The sequence below is a fragment of the Miscanthus floridulus genome, chromosome 7, assembly GCF_019320115.1.
Source record: "Miscanthus floridulus cultivar M001 chromosome 7, ASM1932011v1, whole genome shotgun sequence".
Taxonomy (NCBI): Eukaryota; Viridiplantae; Streptophyta; class Magnoliopsida; order Poales; family Poaceae; genus Miscanthus; species Miscanthus floridulus.
In genome coordinates, this window is record NC_089586.1 from 130,381,914 (window position 1) to 130,392,857 (window position 10,944).

Genomic DNA, 10,944 nt, shown 5'->3' on the forward strand with positions numbered 1-10,944 from the left:
TCACCGCGGGACCTGGCGGTGGCACGGTTCGAGGTTGGGCCCTCCGGTGAGGCGCCGAAGGGTGACCTAGAGTGGCCCTGCCCTGAGCACCCAGCGAGCGCGCGGTTCGTCCTCTGGGACTCCCGGGAGCGTCAGCTCTGGGACATCTTTGGGGGGCAAGGGCACGCCGTGGTATCAAAACTCACCAAGCTGACCGCGCAGCTTGAAAGCGCCTGGAAGCAGGCTCTGTTTGCCTAGCAGTTGGTTGAGGGCGACATGCAGCTCACGGTGGAGGTGAGTTTTTGGTACTTGTCCTTTACCCTTTGAATCCCTTGTTAGTTGTTTTTAGCGTGCTTACCTTTCGTAGGAGATAAGGAAGACGCCGTCCCGCAAGTCCCACTTCCTCCGGTCGAAATATGCCCGGGTGGCCGAGCTCGAGCATCGGGCGGAGTCCGCCTGCCGCGAGTCCCGGGACCAGGCGGCCGAGGCAGCCGCGGCGCGGGCGGAGGGGCAGCGGGCGGAGGAGTGGGCGACTGTGGCCGAGCAAGGGCTCGAGGCGGCAAGGGCCCGTCAGGCGGAGATTGAGGCAGAGTTGCGGGCATCCCTGGCGAACACCGAGGTGGCACTTCGGGAGGCTTTAGCAGCCCTTGATCCAGAGCGCGCTACCCTAGAGTCGGCGGAGAAGGCCCTGGAGGTGGAGCGGAAGGCCCGGTCGGAGGCGGATCGAGAGGTGCTCGCGCTCCGGGGCCGGGTGATGGAGACGGAGGATACAAGCGCCCGGCTGCGTGAGCAGGTGACCTAGCTACGCGAGCAGGTGGCTCGGAAGGCGGAGGATCTCTCCACCCTTGAGGCTTCTCACGTCGATACGTACCTTTTTGTTTTCTTGTTGCGTTGGTTTTTTCCTTAGCCTGTTTCTGAGCTCGTTGCTCTTCTCGTAGAGCTGGGAGGAAAAGTGAAGGTGCTGGAGCGGGACCTGGAGACGACCAAGGCGATGCTTGGCTAGAATACGGAGGAGCTAGCCAAGTCCCGTGAGGAGCATCGTGCTCTTGAGGGGAATTTGGACCAGATCCGCAACGTTGCCCAGCACATCGTCTCAGAGATCTTTGGGTCGGTGCTGGGCACCAGCACACCCGCTGTCCAACTGGCGGAGGTCTCGGGGGAGGTCCAGGATCTTATCAGGTCCGGGTTGTTGTACGGAGCGTTGGGGGTGCTAACCATGGTGGGGACGCACCATCCGCACCTGGACTTCGCCACCATCTATAGCGGATACACTGAAGGCATGAGCATGGCGGACATCCAGTCGATCAGGGAGCGCTTGCTGCCGCACGCGCGGTCGGTGGCAGATCAAGTCTCCGCCGAGTGGGTGATGGACGTCCGCCGTGAAGACCTGGCCAAAAGCGCGCGTGGAGAGGATGCTGCAGAGCTTTCAGATGGCGAAGAGCCTAGGTCGGAGGTGAATGTCACCCCGATCTTGGTCGAGCCGGATGTCGTGCCATCGGGAAGTGAGCAGCTCGAGCCTTCGTCGGTTGCACCATCGTCGGATGTCGCCGAGCTAGCCTAGTAGCATGTAAAAATAATAGTAGTTTAGTGGAAGTAGGTAGTTTTAAGTTTGTGGAGGAAGCCCCCATATAAAATGTTCGTGTGCTTAACAGTTATAATGGTATTTTGTTTTCTGTGATGGAGTTACTCTGTTCGGGGAAGCTTGTTCCCTTTCGTTCCTTAGTTTTCCCTTAGCATAATTTTGTTTTTAGCTCTTTCTTTCTTGTACCTGCCCGTTTGTTCCGTAGGTCGCAACTTTGTGAGCCCGGGGCGTGGCCCGTGAGGCTCGGTCGGTCGTAACCGTAGGAAAAGGCGAGGTGCTATCGGTCGGAATTTTTAAAGCAAAGCTATGTAAGGTAAACTAAAGGAATGAACCACCCCCACATTAGGGTAGGAAGGAATTTCTCCATACAACAGTAAACAAAACAAAAAGGTAGTGGTGCCCCCTAATGGAGCCCCCGAGCGCCTCGAGCCAAAAAACGTTTGGGTCGGGGTGCTCTTACAGGAGCATACGTTAAGTAAATAACGGTAAGACTGAAACTTAGGGGAAAAGAAAATGACATAGCTGTTCCAAGGTGCTTGGTGAGAGCGTCGTCGTCGTTATCCTTTAGTTGGTAGGCGTCCGGTCAGATCACTTCATGCTCTAGTCGTCTGAATCCTTGTCCACTGCGCCCCCTTCTTCGGTCGCTGCCTCCTCGCCTTTTTCTTCCTTTGGCCTACCGGCCTACCTCAGCGGGCGCTTGAGGAGCTGGCAGTCCTTGTAGAGATGGTTGACGGGAAAGTTGTGGTTGGTGCACGGGCTCTCCATGAGCTCGTGAAAGTGGCCCAGAGGGTCTTGCTGGGGCTGAGTGCCCGCATAATCTGCTGCGGCGGCCAACACGGAGTTGGCCGGTTGGCGGCGATCCTTTCTGTTCTTCTTTCCCCTCTGTGTGGAGGGGCCCTCGTCTTGACCCTAGCGCTTGGCCTTACCTTTGTCGTGGCCCCGTTGAAGCATGGCAGAAAAGGCACTTACTGGGGATGTTGGACAAAGGTCCATGGTTCCAGGCTGTCAGGGCTGGGACTCCGGTCGACGCTTCGCGCGTCTTGGTTCTCCCCGAGCCACGCGTAGATAGGCGATCGGCACGGGGCGGTCGTCAAGTCAAGACGAGGAGCGGTTGCGGCTTCTTGTGCCGCAATCGGTGGTTGAGGCGATGACAGGGTGTAGTGCCCTATCTTCTGCGTCCCTGTTCCCTGGACAGGGAGCGAGGTCACGAGTTGGTGTCGCGATATGGAGTACTCCGCCTATTGAACGGCGGCGGTCTCCAACAGTGCCCGGAGGTTCTGGTGGATTGCCCGTCCACGAGGGTCGTTCGGCTCGGGCAGGTCACGTAGGAGCATTGCCGCGGCGGCAACGTTCTGACTGGCCCGAGCGAACTGCGGGGGGTTGGTCCCCTGAACTAGGGCATTGCGCTGGGGCTGACGGGCGTGACCCCGAGCGCTGCTCATCGGTCTATGCGCACAGGGGGCAGTGTGGCGCGCCGAACGCGTTGGTGCAGTTAGTGGCTGATGCGGCCACTGTCGTCGTAGATCCTCCCTGTGCTCACGTGTGAGCTCGGGGGTCTCCATGTGAGGGCCCAACAGGGCGTGGGTCCGAAAGGACTCCATTACCCCTAGCAGTTGTTCCGGGGCGTCCATCACTGCATACTCCTGGGACCGACGGTGGCTAGGCGCCATGTCACCGATGCTGGAGCTGTCACTCCCGATGTCGTCATCCATGATGTCGAGGAAACAGGTGGGAGCATAGCTCGCCATCCCCATGAACTCAGATGTGAGAGGGTGCGGCGCCAGCACCTTTTGAAGTCCCTGGGCGTATGCGTCCGCGGAAGAAGCGAGGCCATAGGAGAACCGGCCGTATGGCGGAGCGGGGTTTGAGCAGAGAGTTTGCTCGGAATGAAGCGCAGATGCCGCGCCGTCGAAGTCGCGTGTCCTGGAGTCGATGGAGGACATCCCTCCGACGGGTGCTGGGTCGCGAGCCTCCTTGCGGAGGTGGAGTACGCCGAGCCAGTCGGCGACGAAATCCAGGCTCCCGAAGTGGAAGGCCTGGAATAGCTCGAAGACGGGTGGAACCCGCATCCCGGTGAGCGAGAGTGCGAGGAACTCCAGCGAGCAAAAACGAATCGTATCGCCCAAGCCCGCCACGGTGGGGGTGGTGGAAAAATGGGCCATCCGATGACCAAAAGAGTGTTGAACATACAACGTCTTCCCCACGGACGGTGCCAACTGTCGGTGCAGAAAGTGACCAACTAGTAAATATTTGTAGTTTTGCTGCACGTTGCGATCGGAGGTGGCCTAGCAATCAATGACACAGGATTTATACTGGTTCTAGCAACGTGCCCTACGTCTAGTTGGGGTCGGTCGGTGACTTTATTCCTGAGCCCAGGTGCTCGAAGTCTGTAGTGGGGTTACAAACGAGAAGAAGAAAGGAGGGGGTGTACAAGAGGTTCGGTTGGCTCCGACGGGAAGGGTTGTGGTCGGAACTAGGTGGTCCTGCGATTGGGAGTGTTGATGTCGATCTAGTGAGTCTGAGCTTAAAGAAGTCGATCTCCCCTTGTTGGAGGGAGCGCATCCCCTTTTATAGATGAAGGGGATGGCTTTACAGGCGAGAGGGAGAGAGTACGGATGTTTCTAAGCCTTGCTGCCTACGGTGATGAAAATTGGATAATGGTTGACGCCCCCCAATACTGTCGATGTCGCTGTAGATTGTCAGATGTGCATGGGAGGTCGAGCTATCTTCTTCGGGAAGGATGACGCTGGTACCTGCAAAATACTTCTTGATGCCTAGTGGCATGTGAGGAGCCGCGCTATGTTCACCCGGTATGGCAAATCCTGGAGCCCATACTGTGATCGATGTCTAGAGACACGCGGGGGGCTTACCATATGGGAGTTTCTAGCGGCCCCTACAATACTTTGTGTCAGGGTGGCTGCAGAGCACTGTTTTGTGCAGGGTATGGTCCCTGGTACAGTGGTTTTGACTTGTGAGCCATGCCTTACCTTTCTCCGCACGTCTTCTGATTCCTTCCGAGCAGGGTGTCCCCGGTCGGATGGCCCCAGTCGGCTCTCAGTGCGCCGGTCGGAGAAGGGCGGTGAGCAGGGTTCCCACGAGCCCCGGTCGCGGGGTAGGAGTTGGAAGCAGCGTTTTGGGCCAGGCCTTCCGATTGGAGAGACTGCTTGGAGACGGCTGGTGTCTGAAGCGAGTGCTCCGGTCGGAGGGGTGGATCAAAGAAGTTGACGAACGTGCATTTGTTCTTAAGGGTAGACCTTCCGGTCGGTGACCGGACTACCCTTCTGACCCGCTGTGATTTAGATTTTTGGGCCGTCCCATGAACTATATGTTGTTTTCCTGGGCCGAGCCCGGGCGTGGAAGCCGGTCCTCGAGGGACCCCGGGTTTATGAACCCGACAAAACTAATTGCACAGATAGAACTAATTTGCGAGATGAATGTATTAAGCCTAATTAATCCATCATTACCACATGTTTACTGTACCACCACATTGTCAAATCATGGACTGTTACGTTTAATAGATTCCTCTAGCAAATTAGTCTCCATATGTGCAATTAGTTTTATAATTACTCTATGTTTAATACTCCAAATTAGTGTCAAACATCCGATATAACAGGGACTAAAAATTATCGAGCGCACCGAGCCCAAATATTGCTCGAGTGCCATGTAGATTAATCGTATTTTTTAATCTGGTCCTTCCCTAACTAACTCCATAAAAATTGTCTCATACATTCTTGAGTAACCTGGACAACTAGAATACTAATCCAAATAGATCCCTCTGATCTTTTGTAATCTGAATAGGAGTTGTTGTGGGTTCGTAACCCCGGCAAGCATCGTGTTATTCAAGAAGGGGTACAGATAATGAGTGAAAGGCTAATAATTTAACCTGTTGCTGGCTAAATGCAGGTGCTATGTCACGTATACTTTTTTCGTCTGTAATTAAGATCTCAAGAGTAAACAATATAGTTTATTTATATAACAGGTTGGCTAGGAGATCAGTTATATCAAATACACAAGCAATCGATACTTTACAGTTGGAGCCGAGCACGTGATCAGGAAGGCAAATGAAGTTGTGGCTCCAAACGGCTTTAAGAGCCGGTGAAGAAGCCGTGCCAAACGGGGTCAACCGCTCTTAAGGAACAAGTGGTGGGACCCACGCATATGTGCTCCTATGCTGATATTCGTATGGGAATGAACTTCAGGCCAGATAGTCTACCAATATTTTATTGTTTCTACCATGCATATTCTATTCATTTGGTATTTATTTTCAATTTTGGTTTATTAGTTCAGCTTTGGCTTTTTTTCTCCTATGGATGGCCCGTTACGTCTAACATTGAGAACTGATTTTATGTCATTTTTATGAGTCTACCTTAAATATGGGACTGGGAACTTCTTTGTAATAATTTAGTCTGATTCCTCACTTATGAGCGAGGATAAAGCCGAATGTTTATTCCATTATCTAAAAAGCTCGTAGATGAAAGCAATGGGTTAGCGGCCACGGAAATCGGAAAATCTCAATACGAAAAATGTTTTTGCCATTATTTATTAGCCTTGTGTTCATGAAAATGGAGACTTCTCAGATTGTTTTACTATGTCTTTGGTATTGTTCTATCGTTTTATCTTTACTGTATATGGGCTAATTTTTTGTTTTTATATATCAGAGTTCTCGTGATCCTTTATCCCTTCGTCCTCTAGCGTGTACAGACATAGTTGAGAGTCTCTTATCCTAATAAAAATTAAAATATGTATGACACAGTTAATTTTGAATAAATCTAAGAGCCGTACGTGAAGGGTACGCGCAAGGGTAATGTGTGTGAATAGATGTAGTTCGTTGTACGGGACGACTTAAACTCGATCTAAATCTCTACACTGTACATTCGAGTTGTAGTAATTTGATGAGAAAGGAAAGCAATTAACTTATATAATACTTAAACAATTCGTCACATTAACGACTTTACACGTGCCATGATACAGAATAAAGAATGCATCATACAACTGTAGGGGTTTTTTTTTTTTGAACAACGTAATACACTTGTATAGAAAGAAAAAAAATGATGAATATACGAAGTTTACAAATTCCTCATATCATCTCTTTCTGTGTGTTGTTTGCCACGTTCATTTTTATCAGTGAAATCCCGGCATGTCCTCTGGTTTACAAGTACGCGCGCTGCTGCTGTTGGATGACAGGCAGGTGGCCCTTCTGCTGCAGGCACACCACGGTCTCGTACAAGCTCTTCCTCAGCGGTGTGAACTCCAAGCCCAGATCCCTGAGCCTCTGGTTGGAGAACTTGAACGGCTTCGCCAATGGCTTCCCGTCGTCCTCGCACCTGCATCACATCAAAGACGAGCGCGCGAGACTCTCAGAGCTGATCGCTCGGCCGCGACGACGACGATCCGTCAACAGAAGAGGAGGACGAGGAGGGGCTTCGTCCGTGCTTACTTGGCCGTGACTGGGTACTGCGGGAAGAGCTCCCTGAGCATGGCGACGAGCTGGGCGCGGTGCAGCACGGTGCCGATGCAGAGGTACCGTCCGCACGCGCTGGGGCGCTCGTAGGCGAGGACGTGCGCTCGCGCGACGTCGCGGACGTCGACGTAGGCGGCGACGGCGTTGGGGATGGAGCGCTTGGTGCCCATGAGGTAGCGCGCGACGTGGTTGGTGCTGAAGTTGAGCGTCTGCTGCAGCATGGGGCCCATGGTCATGCACGGCAGCACCACGGCTAGCTGCAGCCCCCGCGCCGCCGCCTCCTCCGTCGCTGTGATCTCCGCCATCATCTTGGCGCAGCAATACAGGTTCTCCGTTCGCTTGCAGAAGTCGTAGTCGCTCCAGCAGGTCTCGTCGAGGACGGTGTCGGGGCTCCGGTTGGGGTCCATGTGGACGGCGCCGTAGGAGGAGGTGAAGACGACGCGGCGCGCACCCTCGTCCGCCGCGACGTTGATGACGTTCCTGGTGCCCTCCACCGCCACCGGCACGAGCTCCTGCAGGCGGGGACGCACGCAAGCAGCGTCAGCAGCAGAGTACATAGCGCATTGCTGTTCAGTCTGAAAATGAAAGAGGTAGCAGCGACGACTGACCGGGTCGTTGGAGACCGGGGAGGCGACGTGGAAGACGCCGTGGCAGCCGGCGAAGGCGGCGTGGAGGGAGTCGCGGTCGAGGACGTCGGCGCGGCACAGGGTGAGGCGCTCCTTGGCGCCCTCCAGAGCCAGCAGGTGCGCGTTCTTGCTGTCCGCTGCATGTCAGCAAGTGCCCGCAAAGCAGAGGTGAGTAGGACAGCAAGTTCTCTGAGCTTGCAGAAGGGCATTGCAGTGCAGGAGATGGTGTGATGTGAGTCAGTCACTCACCAGGGTCCCTCGCAGTTCCCCTGACACGGTAGCCGCGCTGGAGCAGCTCCTTCACCACCCACGAGCCGATGAAGCCGCCGGCGCCGGTCACGCACACCAGCTCCTTCTCCTCACCGCAGTTGGACTTGGACGACATGGTGATCCTGCCCAACAAGTGCCGATGCTCAAGCTGCTAGCGGAATGTGTTTGGAATGGGTCAGTCTCAGTCTCAGACTCTCAGTGTGTGTTTGTGCCTCGATCTCTCTCACTCTCTGCTACCCGTCGACAGATGTTGTCTTGTGTGGTGACCCTGGCATGTATGGTGGCAGCCCGTATTTATACCGCGAGGCGGTGACCGGTGAGCCAAAGAGAAAGAGAAGAGAAAGAGGTCGTGGTTGGGGGAGGCGCAACTGCGACCGCCTTCGCGCGAAGCACCGGGACGACTCCGCCTCTGTTCATTCAGCGGCGGGGGGCGGCGGGTAGAGAGGTCAGGCCAGCAGCAGGCGGCCCTGGCAGACAGAATTCAGGGGCGTGGAAGCCGCGTGGTGAGCGCGCGCGCGCGTAGATGCGGAGGGAGATTCCCTGCTTTGGACGCTGGGGTGTGGGCCACTGGAGTGGACTGCTGGGAATCAATCAGGAAGGCCAACTTTGGCACGGTCGCGCTCGTGCAGTGAGTCTAAAACCTTGACAAACCTGGGCTGTCTCCCTGAGACCCTGACCCTGACCCTGCCGCCGTCGAAACCAAACTCGGGGACTCGAGCAGTGGTTAAGTTAAGTAATGTGACGAACGGTGGTGCAAGCAGAGCATATAATAGTTTAGAAGGACGTAATCCTGGGCGTGAGGAGTAAAAATCCAATCTTTTTTAGAATTTTTTCTTATAAATCAAAATTGGATTTATTTCGTACATTTATTTATGAGAAAATTTGGGAGCCAGAATTCCTTCTTTCTTATAACAAGCATAAGAATCAAAATTGGATTACTTATATATATATATATATATATATATATATATATGTGTGTGTGTGTGTGTGTGTGTGGTGTGTGTGTGTGTGTGTGTGTGTGAGCCTTTCGAATAAAACAACAACGATCGAAACTTATGTGTCCGAAAGTGGCATGACTCGCCAGGGCTGACCAAACGGCAAGTGCTGCTTTACTTTCCAGGAATGGAAGGGCAGGATCAACGGGTGCAGTTGACAGAATTCGAGGCTCCATGTTTTGGATGATGATAAAAAATCGTGGACCTCTTGACGTCATCCTTGCCTTCTTCGTGCTACGGCGGCCCCGGTGGGCGCCAAGCAGGCTGACAGCCGGCAGCGAGAAGCAAGCAAAGCAATTCGTGCTTTTCTTCTCCTCTGGACCTCCCACGGGCGGAGATGGATGGGCCCCGCCCACCGGTCGGCTACGCAACCCAATTCCATTCTTGTGGGCGCTCGCTCAAGTCGGCGTCCGCGGCGGAGTGGAGATGGGCAGGCGGGGCAAAAGCTGGGTGCGACGTCCCAACACTCGCTTTCCGGCCCAGTTTCTTCACGGACCCGTCGAGACACAACTATGTGGCCTGGCACTCACTGGGTCTATGGCCTACGGGCTCGGTAGGTCCGTAGTGCAGTGCAGACTCACAGCGAAGCTCGACAAGGCTCGGATTCTGCGCCTCTGCCGCTTAATCGCTTTCCCTTATCCAAGAATGGAATTGGGCCGTATGGGCCCATAATTGCATGAGGACGAAGCCAACAATCCTCAATGAGCATTTTGTGTTAGAATTTATTTATGGGCTACTCTCCAACCCATATACAGAAATTCCAATCTAATAATATAAATCACAAAGGCCCATTGTGTATGTTCCCTAATAAGCTTCAATGTTTATATAAGACCACAAGTGGAGGTGGAAGGTGCGACATTAATAAGTACCACATCGCTAGTTGATATAAAAAAGGAGGTTCTTCTCGCTATATATATTCACCAAGCCACCAACCCCGCCTCATGGTAAAGGTGCACTGAAACATCTATATAGGAATCCCCTAGATTAGATTTGGGAATCCCTAAGCCCCCTAAGTTAGTCAATTAGAAGATTTTCTTCTACTTTCTTTGTTGTGGTGGTCAAATTAAAATCTTCCCTACTCTTTATTTGTGTTTGGTATTTGGGAGTGCGTCGGCATGCACCAATAATTGGAAGAGCAGATCTACGGAACCTCTCACTCTTGTAGGAAGAGCAGGTCTATGGAACCTCTCACTCTTGCAGGATCTCTCGCTCTTGCGATCCTACACCGAGAGGGTGGATATTTCATGAAGCTCTTTGCACTTCACTACGGGTTGCCTTGAGGCCAAGATAGGCAGTGTGGTACTATTTTCACTCACGTCGTTGCCCACAGCATTCCTCCTCCACCTATCACGACAGCGTCATCTGCAGATATTTGGTGGTCATCGTTGTACAGAGTGTCATCGCACTACATATCAGTTGAGCTCTTCACGTCAACGAGGCTCTAACAGCGAGCACTGGTCCGCTCAAGGGTACTCCCTCTGTTCCAAATTATAAGTTACTTTGACTTTTTTTGATACATCTATTTTGTTATGCATCTAGATAAATAATATGTCTAGATACATAGCAAAATGAATAAACAAAAAAAAATCAAAGCGACTAGTAATTTAGAACGGATGGAGTATGATTTTCTAACCACTCTGCTATGGTTTAGTGTATGCATTTCATTAATTAGTACCGTATATAGTCATGCATTTAATGCATGATTTAGAATATAACATTGCAAATGCCTAATTTTCCAATATAACCCCGGTCAAAGTCTTCGGAGAACGTTGAACGCGGCAATCTTCGAGTTTGCAAGTGACAATGATTCACATGGATCAGGACCCTCGGCACGGGCACGCTTGCTCTGCCGTGACAACGTGACGGCGCCCAGTTCTCATTGGCGTGCAACGGAGAGAGCTGCATAGCAGGCGCTATAATAAGCTCGAATAACATAGTTACATTCCCAACTGGTCCATGCTGCCTGTGTTTCTTTTTTTGAGGTCATCACTCTGCCTTTAAGCCTCTTCGATCCTTCATAGACATGCAGGA

The 10,944-nt window shown here is 52.8% G+C and overlaps 2 protein-coding genes across 3 annotated transcripts; one reads left to right on the forward strand and one right to left on the reverse strand.

The window, feature by feature from the left end:
• Positions 1–255: 255 nt before the first annotated feature.
• Positions 256–982, forward strand: LOC136466284 (uncharacterized). Its single transcript, XM_066464675.1, has 3 exons — positions 256–273; positions 347–772; positions 887–982. The coding sequence occupies exons 1-3, from the start codon at positions 256–258 to the stop codon at positions 980–982; spliced, it is 540 nt and encodes a 179-aa protein (XP_066320772.1).
• Positions 983–6,470: 5,488 nt separating this feature from the next.
• On the reverse strand, positions 6,471–8,187 carry LOC136464805 (cinnamoyl-CoA reductase 1-like). Of its 2 annotated transcripts, XM_066463758.1 has the most exons (4): positions 7,898–8,186; positions 7,631–7,785; positions 6,999–7,534; positions 6,471–6,885 (listed from the first exon to the last, which is right to left on the reverse strand). In XM_066463758.1, the coding sequence occupies exons 1-4, from the start codon at positions 8,031–8,033 to the stop codon at positions 6,711–6,713; spliced, it is 1,002 nt and encodes a 333-aa protein (XP_066319855.1). In that variant the 5' UTR covers positions 8,034–8,186; the 3' UTR covers positions 6,471–6,710. The 2 variants fall into 2 exon arrangements, with proteins under 2 accessions (XP_066319855.1, XP_066319854.1); XM_066463757.1 differs by having other exon boundaries at positions 6,999–7,785; positions 7,898–8,187.
• Positions 8,188–10,944: the final 2,757 nt, after the last annotated feature.

What these genes read in the sequence shown, in the direction of transcription:
- LOC136466284 (XM_066464675.1), top strand. An exon ending in GCGCCCGGCTGCGTGAGCAG is followed by an intron (nt 773 to 886) that starts GTGACCTAGCTA and finishes TTTTTTCCTTAG; the next exon opens with CCTGTTTCTGAGCTCGTTGC.
- LOC136464805 (XM_066463757.1), bottom strand. Translation starts at nt 8,033, where the DNA reads ATGTCGTCCAAGTCCAACTGCGGTGAGGAGAAGGAGCTGGTGTGCGTG. An exon ending in GGGAACTGCGAGGGACCCTG is followed by an intron (nt 7,786 to 7,897) that starts GTGAGTGACTGA and finishes GCTGACATGCAG; the next exon opens with CGGACAGCAAGAACGCGCAC. An exon ending in CAGTACCCAGTCACGGCCAA is followed by an intron (nt 6,886 to 6,998) that starts GTAAGCACGGAC and finishes GATGTGATGCAG; the next exon opens with GTGCGAGGACGACGGGAAGC.